This window comes from Haliaeetus leucocephalus, unplaced genomic scaffold, assembly GCF_000737465.1.
Source record: "Haliaeetus leucocephalus isolate CR32 unplaced genomic scaffold, Haliaeetus_leucocephalus-4.0 Scaffold162, whole genome shotgun sequence".
Classification (NCBI taxonomy): domain Eukaryota; kingdom Metazoa; phylum Chordata; class Aves; order Accipitriformes; family Accipitridae; genus Haliaeetus; species Haliaeetus leucocephalus.
Window position 1 is genome coordinate 1,025,844 of NW_010972598.1, and position 21,530 is coordinate 1,047,373.

Genomic DNA, 21,530 nt, shown 5'->3' on the forward strand with positions numbered 1-21,530 from the left:
TGTAAAACGTGTGGAATGTGACATCCCAGTAAAAGAGCACAAGCACACAAACAGCCTTTGTATTCAGAACTGTGCATGGATCAGTAAGCATGTTGAGCTGCCGCTGTGGAGGGTAAGACAGGTATGCAGTATGCTGACAAGACGTTTTACCCTAAGGCATCTTAAGGTGTCTTGCAATTACAGCACTGATGTGGTGCAGCAATACCCACTGAAACCAAAGCGTCCTATACTATGTGTGAAAAGGAACATAAAGATTTGATAACATTACTCTTGCCGTTGGACTTGGATGCTTTCTGCAGCTTCACATCCCTGCATGATCTTGGTAGAACTCTTCCTTGTGCCTCACAGCTTATCAGCAGTTTACTTACAAGGAAGTAACAGGCTGGAAATACTCTTCACAATGAAGTTCCATTAGGCAACTGTATTTACCCCAGTCTTAATAGGCTATCTAAAAAAGGAGAAGTTTTAGTCAGATATTGAATGTCGCACTCTGTTTCTCTTTTTCATATGCAGCCTAACTAGAATAGAACCTATAACTCTTACCTGGTCCTCATCTGTTGGGTTCCACAGAAATTTCCTAATGAAATGAAACATTAACAATCATTAAACCTCTTATTTTTATTTATCTTGATATAACATAATGTCAATTGTTTAGACAGAAACATTTCAACCTGCCACTCTTCTCTATGACTTACAAACATAAGTAGCAAGTGTTTCCACTATACAGTTTAAACTTCTTATGTTATTAAAAATCAACTTAAAACCGACACTAGTTTCTAAAGATTTGTAGCCAACTATTGCTATCAGCATTGCCCAGAACTAGTAACTAAAAATTTAGATAACAGAAAAATTACAGGCCCCAGTTTCTTTACACTGTTCATTTAACAGCACAAAGGTGAAACTCTGAACTACAGCAAATGCCCATCAACCTGTTAGGATCAGGTACAGATAATGCTTTTGCAGATATTTCAGAGAGTAATCTCAGAAAAGAAAAAAATATTTCAATAGTTTTCTGCATTGATTCAATCAGGCTATTCTGGTAGAAGATACTTAGAATACTAGTTCACTTTAAGTTCACAAGTACTGTCTCTGTACTGTAACAAAAGAAAAAGATGGTAGGAACATTAATATCAGAACAGCCTCATTTTATATTAAGTGATATATATTCAAATATAGCACTTTATTTCATATGACAGTATGTCCAAAATGCCTAGTCTTCTTCAGGCTGTTAATACAGTGTCCTACCCAGGTGTTTTGTAGGTAGTGAAATTATGTTTTTCACAGATGACATCTACAGATCTAAAAGACAAAGAAAAAAATAATCTGTATAAATTAGCTTCATTTAATACTTCATGCACAAACATGCAAATGATTTTTCATTATTCTATGCTTTAAGAATTATCATTATTTGTACAATAATTTTTCATCTATTATTTTGGTATTCTGAACTCTATTCACAAAAAACCCTTTCCCAATAATTTCAGGATGTTTCAGAATTTTCTAAGGATATGAATTTTTCAAGAAAATATGAAAAGCTGGCTTTGGGGATGAATTTTAGGCTAGTTTCAAATTAATTCTAAAGGTAAAAGAGATCTATTGGTTATGCTTTTACTTTCCTGAACTCTTCGATATGTCAGAAGTCTCAGTACAAGAATGAAGTTTGAGTTAATAATACTGTACTTCCAATCATGGATTGAACATTTCAGAGAGTTACAGGAAAATAAGGTTGAACGAACCACAGATCATCTTCTCCATCCCACTGCCCCAAGACAGGATAAAGGATACTTACATTACGCTGGCTTTCCCAGGGATGATAATGAGAATTGATAATATTATGGAAAGTTGGATAGTTTATGTTTAAAAAAATTTTGCTAGTTTTTTTTCCTCAGAAGTTATAAGCTATATAAGTCTGTACATAATTCTAAAAGATAAACATTTTAATTATTTTTATGCCTTTATGCAGCAAAAGAAACATTTTATAAATCTAAGAAGTGATATGTATGAGGCTAAAAATACCACTATGTCAGCATTTATTTCAACTAGTTACCCAGAAGTAAATAAATGATTAAAACTTACATCTCAACAACAATAGGCCTTCCTGGAGAGCAGTCAACATAAATAGAAGATACCTGAAAAAAATACAAACTTTTGTTTACCCAGGAAACCTTCCAGAAATGAACCTTGTCAATGCACTTTGAGGAGTCTGGTCACTACTAATGGGAATAATGACTATTGCACCAATTCTGCATACTGGTTCAGTACTACTGTTGTCCCACAAACAGGGTTCATTTACCCAGTGTGCAAGCCAATAACACAGAGAGTCGAGGTATTTTCAAATTGATTTCATTGATGTGCATCAATGGGTGCCTGTCTCAAGACAGCACACCCTTGTCTCAAAAATCCTCACATTTATACACTTAACTAATACATATTCATTGTTATTTTCCTGAATGATTGGTTCTTTCTTCTTCACCCCTCATGTAAATTAGTGTGCAGACTCTGTCTTCTTCCTTCATTGTCTTCTTTTGAGTAGATGGTATCATTTGAGTAGGTGGTCAATGAGACAGTGGTCGCAATCTCCCCCTGTAGAAATTACCTTTTACCTACTTCTTCCCTAATCTTGGCAGTTCCAAGCAGTTCTTCAAGGTTTATTGACCAGACCAGAATCCATTACCTTTTCTGACATGAACGTAAAGCCCCATTGTCTAATAGTTAGTCCCTAAACCCTAAATCATGTCTAATTGTTTCCCTATTTTAAATATTAACTGATGGGGGCTGTACACAGGACTTTAGCAGCTCCCTGGTTATTTCAATCATACTATACATATTAATTGATAACACTATGGCTCCCTTCTTGTCCACAGACTTTTTCATATCTTACTCTCTTGGACACTTTTTCATCAGTACTGTACTGTGAACTTCCTCTCTTCTGCCTTTCTACTTAGACAATGTTTATATTATTTTATGTGATGTCAGTTAACTGGAAGGATATGAATTGGAGTGAAATCCTCCTGGCAGTGGGTCAGGATTTGCTCATAAGAATCTGAGAAGCATTGTTACTGCATTTTTTTTTCAAATTTCCTTATCAAGCTACAGCGCCTACTTGATGCTGCAATTTACATGCATTTTCAAAGATGCTATGCTGCAGTTCAACTGACAGAACACTGCTGGTTAATTCTCTATAAAGGAATCCCCTGCCCAAACCAGGAATTTGTGTTAGAATTTATTTTGAAATAAATCAGTAACACCAAGGAAATGAAATGGAGCAGTATCAATGTCATTTCATTTGGAGGCAAGAGGCACCTATTATTATTACTTATTATTTCTTATTTTATTATCACATCACCTACAATGTCAGTGTCCCATTTTACTCTCACTGTACTAATACAGGTATCATTGTGGTATTACAGGTGGATGTTTGAGGGACTATGAGAGTCAGTCCTGGCAGCCTGTAATTTTTAAATACTTGTTGATTCCAGAGAAACAAGTTTGACTTTATTAGACTTCCTGGTTACTTTTTTAATAATACAGCAGCTATCCAAGGACAGACTACATTCTTCAATGTTAATTTCCAGACTAGTTCTCTTGGAATGCTAGAATAAGTTTTGCTTTGGGAGGATGGATTAATGATTGCTGTGAAATAGGTCTTTATAGATAAACACAAGCCCAGTTAAAGTGAGATAGTGAAGACAGCTTAGAAAATGTGAACAGATGAAAGATTTTTTTAGTTTGCAGACAAACCATATTGTAAAATGCAGAAAAGTCAACTTCACGTGGGAGGTTGATTGCTATTGTGGGAGATTTGGGCTTATTATTGAACCCATTAACAGGTGCAGTAGAATCTGGAATTAGGAAGATGGAAATAAGTAGAATTACAGACATCCTATCTGAATTCACTTTTTGCAGAAGTCTGGCTTGTGTTGAGATAAGATGAAAGGCATAAGACAACTTACTGTAGCACTGAAGCTGAAATCTATCAGTCAGAGCCTGTTGACTCAGGCAGCCCTAAACCAGAACACTTAGCTGGTTGCTCCTATTGTAGTTTTCCATAAAGAAATCAATTTCAGAAAATCATCGGTCCTTGCAAACAGTACTGAAGACAGCTGACTGTATTTCCCTTCTGTGATCTCAGATTCTGAAATGGCAAGGTTTGTTCACTAGCATTTTTAGGACTCCTTGAAGGAGAATATTAGAGTTGAATTGGAAGCTTGATTCAAAACTTCTAAAGATCAACCATTTCTGACAAAAGAATAATCAGGCTACTTTGTCCTTTGATGCAGGGCATAGTGATGATATCATCAGATGCATATAGGGGTCTTTATGGCTCTATACTCCAGTATACTAAGGCAAAGACCTTTGTCCTTGAATCCTGGGCTAAAATCAGCTGCATGAATGCTGTAACTTGCTGAGAAGCAATCCATTTTGACTGATTTGGATGGAGGAAAAAAAAATGGAATGGCGTATCCACACAGACATTTCGGGGATCCTGCCACCATTACAGGTACGAACTGATATGGAAAGAGAAACTGAACAGCAATGCTAAGGGGAGGGAGCAGAGAGGAGGAAGTCTGAAATACTCTAACATGCTTAAATGAAGGGCTCAAAGATGGATTCACATCACAAAAGTGACTAGGGAAGTTACCTGCCTGAAAACAACCAGATTTGACTGCATGGAGGTGCTTGGGAATAATACAAGCAGAATTATCTCAGGAACCACAAGTAATTTCTGCTCATAAAGTAGGTTTGATAAATTTGCAAATCTGAGTTAGAAGGAAGCAGAGGAATACCTGTACTAATACTAGGCATTCAGTCCCTTATAGTCCTTCTCCCCAAGTACACAGTGCAAACTGAAAATATGTTTGCTTTTTTATGTATCACTGTTACTATCAGTGGCACAGGTGATTACCACTGTAGCTAAAGAGAAATACGGTATTCTCTGCCAAGACTTGGTATCTTTGGAGATGGGGGTGCAAGATGTAGGGCCCTGCCAATGATAGATTTCCTGATAGATTTAAGATTGTTTCAGTCATTGGCGGTGACATCCTCATGGGTGATACTTGGTAGAAGAATTCAGAAGACTGCAGGAGAGCTCAGCAAAGTATAAAGTCTTTGCTAATTGTTGAAGAAGGTTTTAAAATCATCTGGTATCCTAAAGCTATGGTGGGCTTCCTCAACAAAATGAAGGTGACATTATCAATGTCTGATGATACCTGCTAAATGAATGAGTATCTGGATGAAAAAAAAAGGAATGAATCCTGGCGTAAGAGCTCCAATGCCAGTGATTTTAACATGGGTTGCAGTACTGCCAATTCAAAGATGAACTCAAAGAAGAATGGCCATTTGGAGTGTTTAACCTTCTTCATGGATCATTTGCCAAGATCTTTGGCTGGATACTTCACCTAACTGAAAATGTGAAAATCTTGTCTTGGATGGAAAGCAAAAGAAGATATTCAAAATAAAACACAATACAGAGTCTGAGCTCATTACCAATTGTCAGACCAATTTAAGGGGACATATGAGACTGGCAAAATAACTTCTAAAATATAAGTGTAATATGGGAACAGATAAATGAAAGCTGATAGTAAAGCATACAAATCACAGTAGTTAGGACTATTAGGCATCTACTTTTGTTTTCTGAGTATGTCAGGACATTTTAATTACATCCCAATTCTTTTGAAGAAAGCACAGTAAATTTAGTTAACTAAAGCATTTCAGTTCTTAGGTGACTACTTTGGGACTTTGGTGGTGCAGCCCCCTGGGTCACTCTGAGATCTCAGGATAAGCCATGCATGCTCTGGGAAAACCTCCATTGTGCTGTTATCTTGATTACAAGTGCAGCGACTGTTGAGCATCAGGCACTCTGGCCACACCTGGGCCATCTGCTGCCTGAATTGTGTATCAGATTGATAAGAATTGTGGCCAGAATATAAAATAAAGACTGAAGCCAAACATCTTGAGACCCGATAAATAGTGATCCAAGGAGACACCTTCTGAGCTCTCCAGGACAGCAGCAGGCTGTGTGACCCCGTGTCTCCCCTGGGCTGGGACACTGGGACACCTCTCGGGGTGGATTTCCCAAGGATTGAAAGATCGTCTGTCGAAGATTTCACGAGGACTTAAAGGCCTGATTTTGCGAGGTTCACTGACTGTCCCTTGATGAATGCCAGCACATAAAGGTGAGTAATTCATGAAACTCACGAGAGAGAAATTTTAATCATAGCTTAACCTCCGTGTGTGTGTGGGTGTGTGTAAAATTTGGTTCAGAACTGTTTTATCTGTGTGTGTGCATTGGCAGTTTGGTTCAGAACTATTTGCCTGCCTGTGTGGTTCAGAACCGTTTTATCTGTCTATGCGTGTGTGCGATTTGATTTAACCTCCATCTGTGTGCAACCCTGCTGTAAGTTTTGGGTGATCCTTGCCATTTCAAATCTTTAACTAAGTTGCAAATTTGACTGTAAAAAATTCCATCAACTCACTCTATTAAATTGGCTGATGATTAAAATTATACAACCCAATCTTGTGATCTTTCTCAAAAATATTGATAAATCCTAAATTGCTGCTAAACCAAAGCTGTGTAACAAAGTCTCTTTCATGACAGTGACATATGAAGGCTTGAAGCCTCTGAAATAACAGGGAACAGTAATTAATTTTAAACATAGGAATGAGGTCCAACAACCCATGCATCCGTGGAATAACACTCTCACAAGTAGTCTGATATATTAATCTGTGCTCAAACTGATGCTTCAAAGGAGACTGAAAACAAACACACCTTCACCTCACAGAGAGTAATTTGGCCATTGTGTACTGGGAAAACCATACCTTTCTAACTCCTACAGCATACCTGATGGAACACTTAAGCCTGAGATTAAATTACATACATTTTCTTGCACAGAGTTGCAAGCATTACAAAAATGTTGAGGGCAATGGCCACTTTCTTTTATCAGACATGAAACAAATTGATTTCTTAGGCATCACATTGCAAACCTTTTCCTTCACTAACTAGACAATTTTTGTGATCCTAAAGCCTTCTTAGTATTTTTACATTCCTTTTGAACAGGGGGTATTAGAACTGGACACCAATATATTCATCTCAGCTTTATCAACACTGTGCACTGAAGCAAGCTGACCTTTTTAGTTCTTATTCATATTCTCTTTCTTATATATACAAAAATCCCATTCGGTCCTTTGCCGTAGCACTGTACTAAGGCTACATGTTGACGTGCTTATTTTAACAGTAGCTGAAGTCATATTCTTCAGAGAATGAGGTGGCTCAGTCATGTGCCACACTCAGTACTCTCTCCTGTGCATCTTTCTAGGAAGAATAGCTCATAGTTTATATGTGGAATGTAAGGCTAATCTCCAACCGCAGATCCTCATCAGTGAATATAACCTGGGGATGTAGGTTTTTTCAACAGCTGTATTTTCATCCAAGAAAACATAAATGCTGAAAAGCCTGTCAGCTGGAACAAACAGTGAAAAGAAACTTTAGAATGAATCTATGTATTAGGTAAAATGTGCATGGTTTTTCTGTCAATAGGACATAACAGGATTATCTATTTTATATTTTATAAATATTTTATTTGCTTTCCCTAATGTAACTTATGTCCATTGTGGGCTATATATGGCCCTTCTTGATGTATTACAGCAACAAGCAGTATTTTCTCTTTAGCATTATTAACTATATTATTTAATTTATGTAATAACTGTCAGGGCAGTTAGTGTAGTACTGATGAGATTTTTAATTCCCACTTATCAAAACTACATTATCAGCTCAACATGTACTGAATAAATTTTCTGATACTCACAATGCCTTTGTATAATGGGCTTCTAAAGTATAGTTGGTTTGGTGGTAAAATGTAAATGTCTAAAAGAGAATAAAAAATAACAATAATAAAAATCTTTAAACCACAGTGACGCTTCTACTGAGATAAAGGATATCTTCATGATGTCTAGGGAATTGGAAAAAATTGTGCAATTCCACTTCTGGAACTTATTACAAAATAAGTAATACTCATACAAATGGGTCCTTCACAGTACCTATGTTAAGTGAGAGGCTGAATCTTTTCTCTACTCATGTGGTTCTAGGTTGCCCAAACAGTGTACCTGGCATTCACCTACCCTAAATTAGATATCTGAACTATAGGTCGATACATCCCATAAACTAAGAGCCTTCATTTAGTTGAGACAAGTGTCCTAGCACAAAAGACTAAGCCTGTGCTCTTTGAACCTTTCAGCAGTTTTACACTCTTCAGATTTCTTTGGAAAAGGCGCCCGAGAGATCTATTCTCATCCTACCAATGCAGCTCCTTCCTGAAACATCGGAAAATAAAAGCCCTGTCATGCTTGCAGTGTACTTGCAAGGACTTCACAATTCAGCACCCTCGTTCCTATCTCCTGTCTTTTCCTTGCTTCATACAGACACCCTCAGTGATTTGGCATAATTTCTTTTTGGAATCACACATTCCACTTTCCTTTGAAGATCTCCATGTCACAGAAGAGAAATGACTAGCTTCTACTGCAGACACTGCTGTAGTGAAACAACTTGGTGTCTTTAAGAGGACATGACCATATGCATGGTAGCTACCTCGTCACCTCTACCAGAATGCCAATCCCATTCCACAGTCAGCTTCAGAAGAAAAAATAAATCCTTTTTTTCTAATCAGTCACTATTTCAAACACTCCAGCACTCAGTCACCACAGCCAGTTCCCCATTCTCAGCCTCCCATGGGGAAGAAGCAAAGAGAGGAGGATTACAATTCCCTGAGAGAGGGTGGGAGCTGGAAAGTGAGGAAGACAAAGGAAAAAAAAGGAAGATCAAAGAGCCAGGGTCACTGGACAGCAGAATTATATAGCTACCTACCTCCTCAACTCTCTCTTCTTCATAGGCACCACACAGTGAAGGAAATAGTTCCTAAGACCACAACAATTTTCCTTCAACAACATTGCCACACACAATAAGAACACACTCTGCACAACATGATCAGGCATTCTAACATATATTAGAGGAAAACAGTGATGTCTGTGACATGACTGGAAATTAATCTGTCTCAAGAAAGGTTGCAAAGATACATCATGGCATTGAGATAGAGCTGGAAACAATCTACCCACTCTATCACCAGTGAGAATCACAATGCTGCATCTAGGAGGATGAGGTGTATGCCACGTGACCTGTCCTCTACACCATCTGCTTTTGGTATTTCCTCTCTCTTTAGTCCAGGACCTGTCCTAAACCTTGCCAAAACAATCATGCTTAGGTCAGTGTTTTTATACTAGTGGATGGGCCTCCTTTATGGAATTGATAAAGGAGCCTTGTTTCTGAGCTATTTAGGAAAGGGTGAGCTTGTAGAGAGCAACAGGACTTAAATTCTACAAAATGGCAGTTGCTTCACAACATGCTATGATTATGGTGTAGGCATCTAAATTAGCAGGTTGTTCAAGCACAAGAGAGACACTTTTGATATGTTTGGATCATTAGACACCTGAATGAAACATCGCAGCAGGAACGGGGCAGATAAACAAGATGAAAAGCTGACAAACACTTAAGAGATATTTAAGTGTGTTCCATACGCCTAAATTTGGGTAGATGATTTCCAGCTTATGTGACTTATTGTTCATGTTTATTAAGAAATCTTCTTAATATTGCAGAATTGTGTAGTTAATACACAAATTTAGAGTGCTGACCTTAGTTAATATGCTATTTTGATTTATAGTTTTAAGGAAATAATAGCTATATCAGTAGAAAATTAATCTGCATGGACCTATGTGAGCATATACTCTGCTGCACAGTCTCAACAGCAGTGAATGCGTGTGGAAAGAAGCCTTTCTCCATTCCTTCTACATACACATAAGGACTATCCCAAATATTGCCCAAATACAGCAGAAAATCAACATATGTAGCAAAATATAGTGGAAATAAACTCATATTTGAAAGAAACTTGAAAAAAAACCCAACCTTACCTCATTTTTAACACAGATTCCATGAGCAACTTCATAACTGCTGCTTTTTTCTAGTTGTAGTACGTTTGGCCTGGAGACTTCCAGAGATGTACTTATAGCGACCTTTTCCTCAAAAGCTATCAGAAACAAAAATGTCACCTCATCTCCCATGTTCAGATAGTAGACATTCAAATCACGCTGTGTTGAAAAGCTACAATAGAGCAAGAATCTTCAGAGCTAAATGTAGAGCTAAATATTTCAATTTCCAAAGGATAGGTCTGGTGGTATATTCTCAAACCATTAATTAATAACATGCATACATTAGCAGATAGATTCAATTAAAGGACCATGTTTTTCTTTCCATTTATCCACACAGGAAGCTTTACTAATTCTTTCAAGCCAGTTCTTGCAGCAAATAAGATGTTATTTTTCATTTTTATCAATATATTCCCAAAGTAGTCTGTAAGAAGAAAAGCAGCAAGAATACACATTTGTGTAATTTAAATTTACAAAAGATTACGACTGTATTTATTTCAAATTCATTTTTCTTATAGTTGTTATCTTTCTCATATGATATCTAGATGTACTTCATTCATATACATCCCCAAGTTAAAGAGAAATCTTTGGACAAGCTATAGAATCATAGAATTATAGAATCATTTAGGTTGGAAAAGACCTTCAAGATCATCGAGTCCAACCATCGTCCATGCCCACTAAACCATGTCCTGAAGTACCCTGTCCACTCGCTTTTTTAATACCTCCAGGGATGGTGACTCAACCACTTCCCTGGGCAGCCTATTCCAATGTCTGACAACCCTCTCAGTAAAGAAATTTTTCCCGATATCCAACCTAAATCTCTCTTGCTGCAACTTGAGGCCATTTCCTCTTGTCCTGTCTCCACCCACCTGACAGAAGAGACCAGCACCCACCTCACTACAACCCCCTTTCAGGTAGTTGTAGAGAGCGATAAGGTCTCCCCTCAGCCTCCTCTTCTCTAAACTAAACAGCCCCAGCTCCCTCAGCCGCTCCTCATAAGACTTGTGCTCCAGGCCCCTCACCAGCTTTGTTGCCCTCCTCTGGACACCCTGCAGCACCTCAATGTCTTTCCTGTAGTGAGGGGCCCAAAACTGAACACAGTATTCGAGGTGCGGCCTCACCAGTGCCGAGTACAGGGGAACAACCACCTCCCTGCTCCTGCTGGCCACAATATTTCTGATACAGGCCAGGATGCCGTTGGCCTTCTTGGCCACCTGGGCACACTGCTGGCTCATATTCAGTCGGCTGTCAACTGTCTTTCTCTGCTGGGCAGCTTTCCAGCCACTCTTCCCCAAGCCTGTAGCGCTGCATGGGGTTGTTGTGACCCAAGTGCAGGACCCGGCACTTGGCCTTGTTGAACTTCATACGATTGGCCTCAGCCCATCGATCCAGCCTGTCCAGATGTCTCTGTAGAGCCTCCCTACCCTCAAGCAGATCGAGCCTGCCTCCCAACTTGGTGTCATCTGCAAACTTGCTGAGGGTGCACTCAATCCCCTCATCCAAATCATCGATAAAGATATTAAACAGAACGGGGCCCAACACCGAGCCCTGGGGAACACCACTTGTGACCCGCCGCCAACTGGCTTTAACCCCATTCGCCACAACCCTCTGGGCTCGTCCATCCAGCCAGTTTTTCACCCAGCGAAGAGTACACTTGTCCAAGCCATGAGACACCAGCTTCTCAAGGAGTATGCCATGAGAGACAGTGTCAAAGGCCTTGCTGAAGTCAAGGTAGATAACACCCACAGCCTTTCCCTCATCCACTATGCCTAGTGGCTGACAGACATATCTTTTGCCTCTCAATCTCACTCTCTCTTAAAAAAAAAAAAAAGAAGAAAAAAACACAGGATCTTGCAGGATCATTTCCTTTGTCAACTGGAATTCTTTTGCTTAAGAATCTGGATGTCATGGGGATAGAAGATGGGTCTTTGTATAGATATAAGGAGCATTATTTTGAGGAAGGAAGGCAAACTCCTTAATTTGCTTTTAATGACTGTATAAATTTCAATCTACTGACTCCAGTAGTGTTACCATGTATGATCTCATATGAGGAAGGGGCCATACCAGTGTCTTTAATAAAACAATGACTGGACAAACTAGTTCACCAAATGATCAACTACTCTAAAATACTAATATACTGCACAATGTTTTATGTAATAATGAAATGCCAGTGGTAACTGTATACATTTCAGATACAGGAATCTTTCTGAGAAAATAGGAAGGTACTCAGCGCTAGCTGGAGTTTTTGAAGATATAATCCCCATAGGCACACTGCCACTCTGGATGCATGTGCTGTTAGTACTTGAAGCCATATGGCTTGAGCAATATTCATGAAGCATGGTCATGCTTCATCTTTTTGCACATAGGGACATAAAGGAGACCACACCATATATTCTGTAGTCCTCTCAACCCCATAATTCTATATCTAAACAGCTCTATGAGGACCTCTTCCAGAGAGAGATAGAAGATGAATAGGCATATGGCATACGCATCTCAAAGAACTTCGATTAATGCTAAGTAGCCCTTTAATTTTTCTTTGACAGTATACATAATCCACCATATTAATGGTGATAACAAGAAGCTTCCCCTTCATATCCAGAGCTAATATGGAGTTAGCGTATGTTAAGAAAAAGATTGCTCTAAGAAACACTATCATTCATAGATGCTTTTACAATGGCATTGTAGGTGGAACTCCAAGTGGCTGCTTGTGATGTCTGACATTTTTAAGCTCTGAGTAGTATACCTTAATCTCTGAAAGCACTTTCACCTTGGAGGGGCTATTCAGCTGAACAGGCTTTGTAAGGGGTTTGTTGTGCTTTTCATTCTTCTGGCTACAGAAAGAAGGAAAGAGGAGTTTGTCTAAATAATTTCGTCCTATTCAGATTAAGATGTCTGCTGTCCAACTCAGCCCTGAAACTACAGGGAGTTTAAGAAAGAGCAGAGATTAATTAATTTCCTAACTCTAATGAAATTCAGATATGGCTGAAATTTTGAATGAGTTCCAGACCATTCCACATGGAAGAAGAGCAACCGTTAGTGCCTTGATCTTTTTTTTTTTTTTCACCCTGGTTGAAGTGACCACCTTTATACAGAGGTGAATGAGCAAACCAAATCACCATAAGCTCAGCTGTCCAGTTTACCAAAGTCGTGCAATAGTTGGGCTGGCAGTTCTGCCATGCTCTGCCTAGATGCTTCCTGTTCTTTGTAAGCAGTCTCTCAGCTGCTGCCATATTTCCAATGATAAGGTCAGCTCTCAAGCCATCACCAGGCTATGTTGTTAGGATCCATCCTCTATGTCACATAAGATGCATCAGTAGGTAAGAGTGAGCGTCCAGTAAGCCTGATAGCTTCATCTTGCAAGCTTTGTCCCAATGAAATTTATTGTGGCCTTTGGAGCTGGCTAATTTTGCCTGAGAGAGCTTTTCCATATGATCCTGCACACTCAGAAGGGTTTTTGATTAGAACAACAGCTCAAAACCGTAGAATAAGATCTCTCAAGTTTCATGAACAATTTTGTAGGATATGGCTGTAGTAGTGTCCAGCACTGCTCCACTGAACTCCAAACTTCATAGAGATGGACTCAGATTAGACTTTGGTACAGTTACCAGGTGACTCAAGTAGTAAAAAAGACATACCATTGTCTGTAGAGCAAATGGTACCTGCTTAGTTGAATTATCCTTTAACAGCCAACTAAAGATTAGCAAATACCTTGGGAAAAGACTTGATGGGGTTTCCTGAGGCTGCAATAATGAATAAAAGGACTTTTCTTAATAACACTTGTGTTCTACTTGGGAATTCCAGGTATTTTCAATATGATGCTGTGATTATAATCTGAAAGCGAGTGCCTTAAAGTTAGAAGGTTGTAAAATAATCTCTCTTTGATGTACTGAAAAAGTTGTAATACTTCAGTCACCTTCTCTTGAGAGCTATCATGCCATTAAACTCCTAGTCAAACAGAATTGGACAAAAACCATCAAGTTAACTTCCTGTAACAAATGCTAAGGATGAAAGCCAGAGTTTTCACATTAGAATCATACTGAATAGGGAGTGCAGGTTAGAATCATACTGATATGGATGGAGGTTAACAATACCTGAAGAATAAATAACTAGTTTGCAAACTCTCTTCATGGTATGTCTGTCCATCTAAAAATAATAATTTTCACTCTTGACAGACCAATGAAATGAATAAGTATTATTCTACTACTGTCATTTACAAAAAGGTATCTTCAATGATCTCTTACTTGAAATTTCTTTTACTTTACCACTTAATTAAAAAAAATACTTAATAAGTACTTAAAATATAGTATACTTATCCAAGAATAATCTGGTGAGTAATGCTGCCATGTGACATTTCTGATGGAGAAAGTTTTGATCCAGATATTTGAAAATATCCATTAGTTGTGTTGCTTTTCTAAGTGTAGTAAACACTCACGTCATCTTGCAGCAGCCCAGATGATAATGCTGCATTTATGTATATCATCCTCAACAGAACTGTAAGGAACAGGTAAGTAAAAATTTCTTAAGCCCCCAGATTGTCTGTCTTCATTATAAACTGCCAGAAAAAAAAGTCTGGAGGAGCTGCAGCCACTGCAGATCAGCAACAATGTAATTTCAGATGGGACTGGGTCATAGCTAACAGCCTCTCCAGATAAAGAAGCAGTGTTTGGAAAATCTAATAACTTCACAAAGTTTGCTGTATCGCCTGTGTTATTAGATGTTTCATTATATCCAAGATAAACCTCAGAAGATGTCCATGCTGCCAAAGTACTTAATTGTTTTCCACCCTGTTAAAAAAAATGGCAATTAGATAAATAGTAACTTCTCTTAAAGTTTATATCCAGGATGTACACTAAGAAATCAAGATGTTTTGGGATACATTTTCAGCTAATGTAATTAGGAGAGCTTCACTGAAATGCATTTACAAATTTAAGCTGTGATCCTAAAAATTATTTCATATGGCTGCATGAGCTCATGCAGTGAGAGCCACAGACAATGTGCAGACCTTATTTCAAAACGTTCTTTAAATAAACTTGTTGCTGTCTGGTCATTTCTAATTCTAAACCCAGCATTACATCAATGCAAAGTAGATCTAAAATAGATTCATCCAGACATTTAATGAAGACAATCTGTATCTTAAATGTCAAATGAGAACTACAGATAAGCCACCTGCACTGGATAGACAGATGAACACCAATGTCTTGAATGTATTGCAGTTATTTCACTTTCAGGAAGCTTGTGTTCTACTCCAAGTTTAAAAAAATAATATTAGCTTCTTGTTTATAAAAAGTACCATTTATTAAAAATATGATTCCATTATGTGTTAGAGCCACATCAGTTACATTGTTATTTAGGCCTTGGGTCAAAGCATCTGAGGGAACTTTTATTTCTATGTAAGTGTTGAATCCATAATTTGTATAGCACGTTCCGAAATTTGATAGTAAAACTGCTTGTTGTTGGAAAACATGCAGACCATTTAAGGGAGAGGTTGCTATTTTGGGGGAAACAGAGTGAGATGTAATTTTCCTTGCTAGGAAGTGATTGTTTGGGTCTTGGAATTATAGGAGTATCTAGAACAAAGCATTGCTGAAATACTGTTGGCTTTCCATGTATTTTTGCCATGATGTCATCAGATATTGCAGGTATATCGACTGTTCATAATCTTGAAATGGAAGAAACAACAGACAGACTTGAAAACTTCAGTCAGTTGAACTGACTGAAAGAAATTCAACTACATGATTAATGTCACATTCTTAGAAGAACTGCACCTTCAGTGGTGCAAAATTATTTCCAACTTCTGTTTTAATTCCAGAAGACAGATGATGAAAAGAAATCATGGAGAAAAAGATCAAAATTTGCCTGCAGTTGGACTTTAACTTCTAAATTTACCAAACCAGGCATATTCCTATCTCAGTGCTGTCTGAGAACTGTACATGACTGAAAGATCTGGCTGAGAAGATAGTATCTGGAGTTAAAAATTAATGGTTGTAACATTGTAACTCCATGGAGTAATACAACTTTCACTATTACTGAGGACACGTTCTCCCCATCCTTCCCACAACCTCCTTTGAGCTACTTGGAATGTGGAGAAGAAATTGGATTAACAGAAACTAATACCAAGCCACGTTGCAGATGATGATCAGGGCCACTGATAATTCAGCAAGAGTTGTGCTGATAAGCAGTAAGAGAAAATGGGGCTGAAAAGAGATAACCTATGTGCAGGAATAGGCTTATTGTAAATCATGCAGACTAGCAAACATGACAACAGAAATAGTAATGAATCTTGGGAATTTCTAAGTCTTTGGGAAGAAGAATTCTTAGCTTCTTACAGTGTGTGTCTGTGTGTGTGCGTGCATCACATTGACAGTTACACATGCATCCCTAATGCAGATATTCTAAGCACTGAAAGCAGAAATATTAGTATGCTTGGTGAGCAACTAACATAGATAATCCTACAAAAAATAACAAATCACATGATGTAATTCTATATCCTTATGCTTATATGCTTCACTTGCCCATGCTCAGTGTATTCCATAGAATTATTAATTAATTTTACTAATCCATTCATCGATGGATTCCTTACAGAGATCAACAATCTGTGTGGTCCTCCAGTTTTAGGTACATAGCATACTGTCACTTTATTAGGATATACATTGATATGAACACAGCTCTAGTAGCTCCAACACATCAAGTCTGGAGTGAGTTGGAAACTTAAATGGTTTCCTTGACAAACACTCCCAGGAAACAGAGTGTGGATAATGCAAGCTAATCAAGACAGAGAAATGATTTTTGTTACTTTTCAAATTAATAGTAGCTGCAGAGCTTTCCAATATTAATTCCCTAACTTCAGTTGGCATAATATGACTCATTCATTAAATACAAAGGATAATAATGGATCTGATGGGGTGCAAAAGGCCGGCATCTCTGAAGAAGATAACTTGTTCAAATATCAAGGCCCAAACAGTTCTGTTTCACTACATCAGGATATAGCAGGGCTGACCGAAACTTAAAAATTGAAAAATTCAGCTCAGTACAAAGTAGACCTGGGAGGAATATAAGCTTTCTAGTTTAGGCTTCTGGAGAAAATGTCATGCAGAACAGAATCTATTCCTATTCTTACAAACTGTTTTGTTTCCCGAGAAGCTGCTGCTGATTTTCAGAGACCTAAGAAGCCGAAGAGCCTCTCACTGTTTACCAAATACTGAGCAAAACTGTTGAGTCTGTCCAAGGTTCCAAAAGCAAAAGAAGCTGGTAGCTCAGTTAAGACTGGTCTTGTTTCTTTTTCTCTCATTTCACTGGAAAATATGTCTCCTGAGAAACAGAGTTTGAAATTTCAGTTTTCATACCTTGTCTAGTGATAAGCATCCTGTCCAGTCTGACTAGAATTTGAATTAGTCTACGGGCTCAGTGCTCTGAAGAGGGATGCTAAGGACACTCTTGCATATGATTATTGGATACAAGTTGTTTCACTACAAACTTACTTCAGTGTTTTTCTATCAACAGATGTATTAACTTCCAGACTTATCTCAGTAAATGAAATATTTGGAAAGGCAAAAATGATGCAAATTCTGTTCTTGTAGATGCTAACATAAGTGCCACTGGTGTCAATAAATGGTGTTTCCACAAAATAACCAAGCATATGTGAGATGATTCAGATGAATCAATAGAATCTCTTCCTTATTTGGAAGAAAAAAGACTTTTTTTTATAAAGCAATTTTATTTTCTCTTACTTGATTATTCTGCACTTCAGTTGTCTAAAAAAGCAGCAGTTAATAAGACAGAAAGGACTCACACCATTAAGAAACAATTTACTGAAATTGCCAGAATGCATATGTTCCCATTTCGAGGGGTGGGGTGAATTATTTAAGCTCTGCTGTGAAAAATGCGATAGAAAAAGCCCACCTCTGGTTATAGCAACTTTTGATATGGAGCGTTGCTATGTTGCCATCTAGTGAAAAAATAGAAAGATACAATGGATAACGACTGAGGGAGAGCAAACCAAACTTACATAAACAATACTACATATCCCATTAAAAGTCATACTCATTTCTTGCAGTATAATACATAGCATTAATTACATGTTGAGAGTAAACTCTTTAAAAAAAGCAAGTAAAGTCACAGAATAGTAGTGAACTTCTTATAATTGGCATTAAGAGAGTGTGTAAAATGGGTAAGGGTCAGATGGTGAATGTGCTGCAGGAAATATCTACAGTTGAGAACCCCTTGTAAAATGTAAACCCAGAGTCATTCTTACTACCCCATGACAAAATTTAGCTGATATATTTGGATTAGCTTCACTGAAAGCCTATGTAGGATAAAACTTCACAGATCACAAAACTTGTTGACAAATACCTTTGCTGCACATAACTCCTGTATGTTCATATCACTATTATTTACTGGTTAGTTCTATTTTCTCATGAACTCGTAATCAAATAAAAACTGTGAATTTTTGTCACTGTTGACCTGTTGTGTTTTCATGTCACACTGCAAAATACGGTGAATACTACATACTCTTAGAAAGGAAAAGAAGTAATTGCCCTAAAATGCAGTAAGCAGTGATAAAAGTAGAGCAACTGACAGTATCAGACTCCTTATATTAGTTCTAATATTTACTGGTCCAAAATACTAGAAATAACAGTGCAGAAGAGTTTCATCAGGGGCTCCAGCACAGAAAAAACAGGAATTGAAGGGGATGGCACTGCTTCAGGAAGCTCTTCAAATGTCAGGTTTGTCTGGATACATGAATTGCCTTTTTTGTGACTGTCCAGAGTCACCAAAATCTTACCACAATCCCTTTATTTATTTATAAGAAAACTGACAATAGTTGCTTGTGAAAAGAAAGAAAATAATTCATCCTTTGGAATCCTATGATGTTCCTAAGAAAAAAGCTCCTATGAACATCACTTGATGGTGGGTGCTGTAGTATGAGGAGGCTCCGGGATCCCTTTTGCTTTTCCCTCACCTTCCAACCACTTCCTTGCTGTCCTATTTTCTATACAGAACATGCAAACCTCCAGTCAAAGCATGACTGTAATATAAGCAAGCATTAAAAGAAGGATTAATACTTTTGGTATTATTTTATCACATATGTTTAGAACCATATTACTACTGCCATTGCCCTATTACTGCTTATCAAGGGTATAGTTCACTGCTGATTCACAGAAAATGCTGAATTCTTCAGCAACAGGTGAAAGAAAATGTCTAAGATGTGGTACTTTGCACAAATACCTGAACTTTACCCTAAGCAAGCTAGCAGAGACACTGGAAGCAGTTTAACTGAATCTGAATGTTATTCTGCCTGAGCTACCTTACTTCTTTTTTGAAATTCTGCCTGAAATAGCACATAAAGTAAAAATGTGCAACCCCCACTTAGAAGTCTAGAGAAGGCTAAGGAAGGGTATCTGTCCAAGATTCTTTTCTAAATGAGGATGAGGTATTCAACGCTCCACCTTACACAAGTCCTGAACTTCCAGGAATGGCATACCTGAATGGGGGGATATGTTGGAACTTTGAGCTGATACCTACAACTTGACAATTAAGACTCAAAGATCATTCATTACAGTAAAAATTTTAGGTGATTTTTGATCTTGCTTTCTACTCCATGAGCTTCTGTGCATATGAAGTAGAACAATTACATGTAGTTAGTTTTTTATGATTGACAGAAAGGCCTGCATAAGTTTAAGTACTATGGTGAATGAAACAAAGGGCAGCTAAACATGTAGATGACAAGCTGTCTTCAAAGAAGAGGAAAAATGGCAAAATTATTATTGAAGCACAAAGTTATATCAAAGTAGAAAAAAGAGGCTCAGAGATGGGCCTTTCATCAACAGCTCTCATCAGCAGCTCTCATCATGGCCCTACTCATCAACAGCTGTTTGTAGAGTTGCAAGTGTAGCTATTTTAAAAAGCAGTCCACAAAAAAACTCCAACAGAAACCATACCCTAATTTTGGATGCTCCTGAGAATAGTACTTTTCTTTTTTCAAATAGGTATGAACAACAGGTTCCTGCCCCAAATTCCAAACCAGCCTGCTGAGTATCTGAGAACACTGTTTAAGTAAAATAAAGGTTATTATTAATTACATCTTTGTCCAGTTAGTGTAAAGCTGTTTATTACAACATTTCTCTTTTGAAATTCTGAAGTTGTAATAAGCTTTGATATTATAAAATAAATTTTTAAACAATGACATACCATTGAAATCATATTTACTCAATCTAGACATTTCAGAATACACAACAGTCAGAGCCAAGTTCAGTTTTCTCTGCATGCTTTCCATAGCAGCAGACAGAAAACAAAACCACTTTCCTAACATCTAGTTATCTAACAACAAAAATGCCTTCACAATACAACTAATATTGCTACCTTTTTCTTCTGTTTCATTTTAATCTTGAAGATAGTAACAAATGTTACAAAATTAAAAGATATAATGATGGCAACTTAAAATAATAATAATAACAAATATTAAAATAAATTGTGGTCCCATGCATGCATGCCTTGTGTCAGATACTGTACCAAAGACTAATCACTTTCTGCCATTTGTTTAGGTCAGAAACCCATTCCTAACAAAATTTATTGTACCTATTAATCCCTGCAACTAATCCATGTCAGATAATGTCTTAAATAAATCTCCATTCAGTCCAGAGAACTATCTGTATAGATCAGCTTGTACATAGGTTGTCACATTTTAGGTCTAAATTAAACCAGTAAATTGTCATCCCTGTTTATCACATATCATGACTTCCACAATGCTTTTGCTTAAACCTTTTTGCAACAGTTTGCTATGCAGGTGCATGAGATCTGAAAAGAGACTTCTGTTTAACTGTCACACATTACTGCCAGTTACAATTTCTTAATAGAATTTTCACAAAGACTAGAATTTGACTGAATCACTAAAACTTGCTAATTATTCTATCTCTATGAAATAGACAATAGGTTTCACCTCACTCTTTATACCTGTGTTACTGTTGCAGTATTAACAGGAGAGAAAACCCTGCAAACTTGTTTTCTGTAACACAGTAAAAGGAAATCAGTAAAGATGTATGCAGGCAGTATATTTCAATAAGACATTTCCACTTTCAACTGGTAAATTTTCACAAGACATGCATTTTAACTTTTTTCTTAAGTGGCATCATTTCAACGTACTTGTGATGGAGTAATTGCAGTGTGGTTCAGTTCGGAAGCATCTGCACTTTCAGAATCATATATCCACAAAAATAACTTCTAACAAGTAAAAAAGAGACACAAGTTGATAGTTTTTTAACAAACACCAATATTCTACCACTGTGATAGTATTTCTTCTTGTGACAACACGTAACATAACAATATTAACTTGAGCAAAGCATATGCTGCAAGCTAGTATTGTACTCTTTCTTTTTGATGTGAACAGGCAACAACAACTGAGGGAAGCAGCACCTCCTTTCTCAGAAATAAAGGGAGAAAGAGTAAGAATTTATGTAGAAGAATTTTTTGTCCTCTGAAGCTGTCATACTTCCCTCAGAAATCCTTCCTCAGTCTCTCTCCACTCTTGTGGGCTATGCAGCTATATACAGCCTGTTCTGCTG

At 37.6% G+C, this 21,530-nt stretch overlaps 1 protein-coding gene across 1 annotated transcript; it reads right to left on the reverse strand.

Annotated features, from left to right (window-relative positions):
- Window positions 1-436: 436 nt before the first annotated feature.
- Window positions 437-14,323, reverse strand: LOC104828933 (chromosome unknown open reading frame, human C1orf101). The gene is given in 8 exon segments (XM_010562942.1): window positions 437-448; window positions 544-577; window positions 1,246-1,299; window positions 2,077-2,129; window positions 9,958-10,121; window positions 10,124-10,214; window positions 10,284-10,398; window positions 14,289-14,323. Coding segments are annotated over 8 exon segments (558 nt in total).
- Between the last annotated feature and the right edge of the window lie 7,207 nt (window positions 14,324-21,530).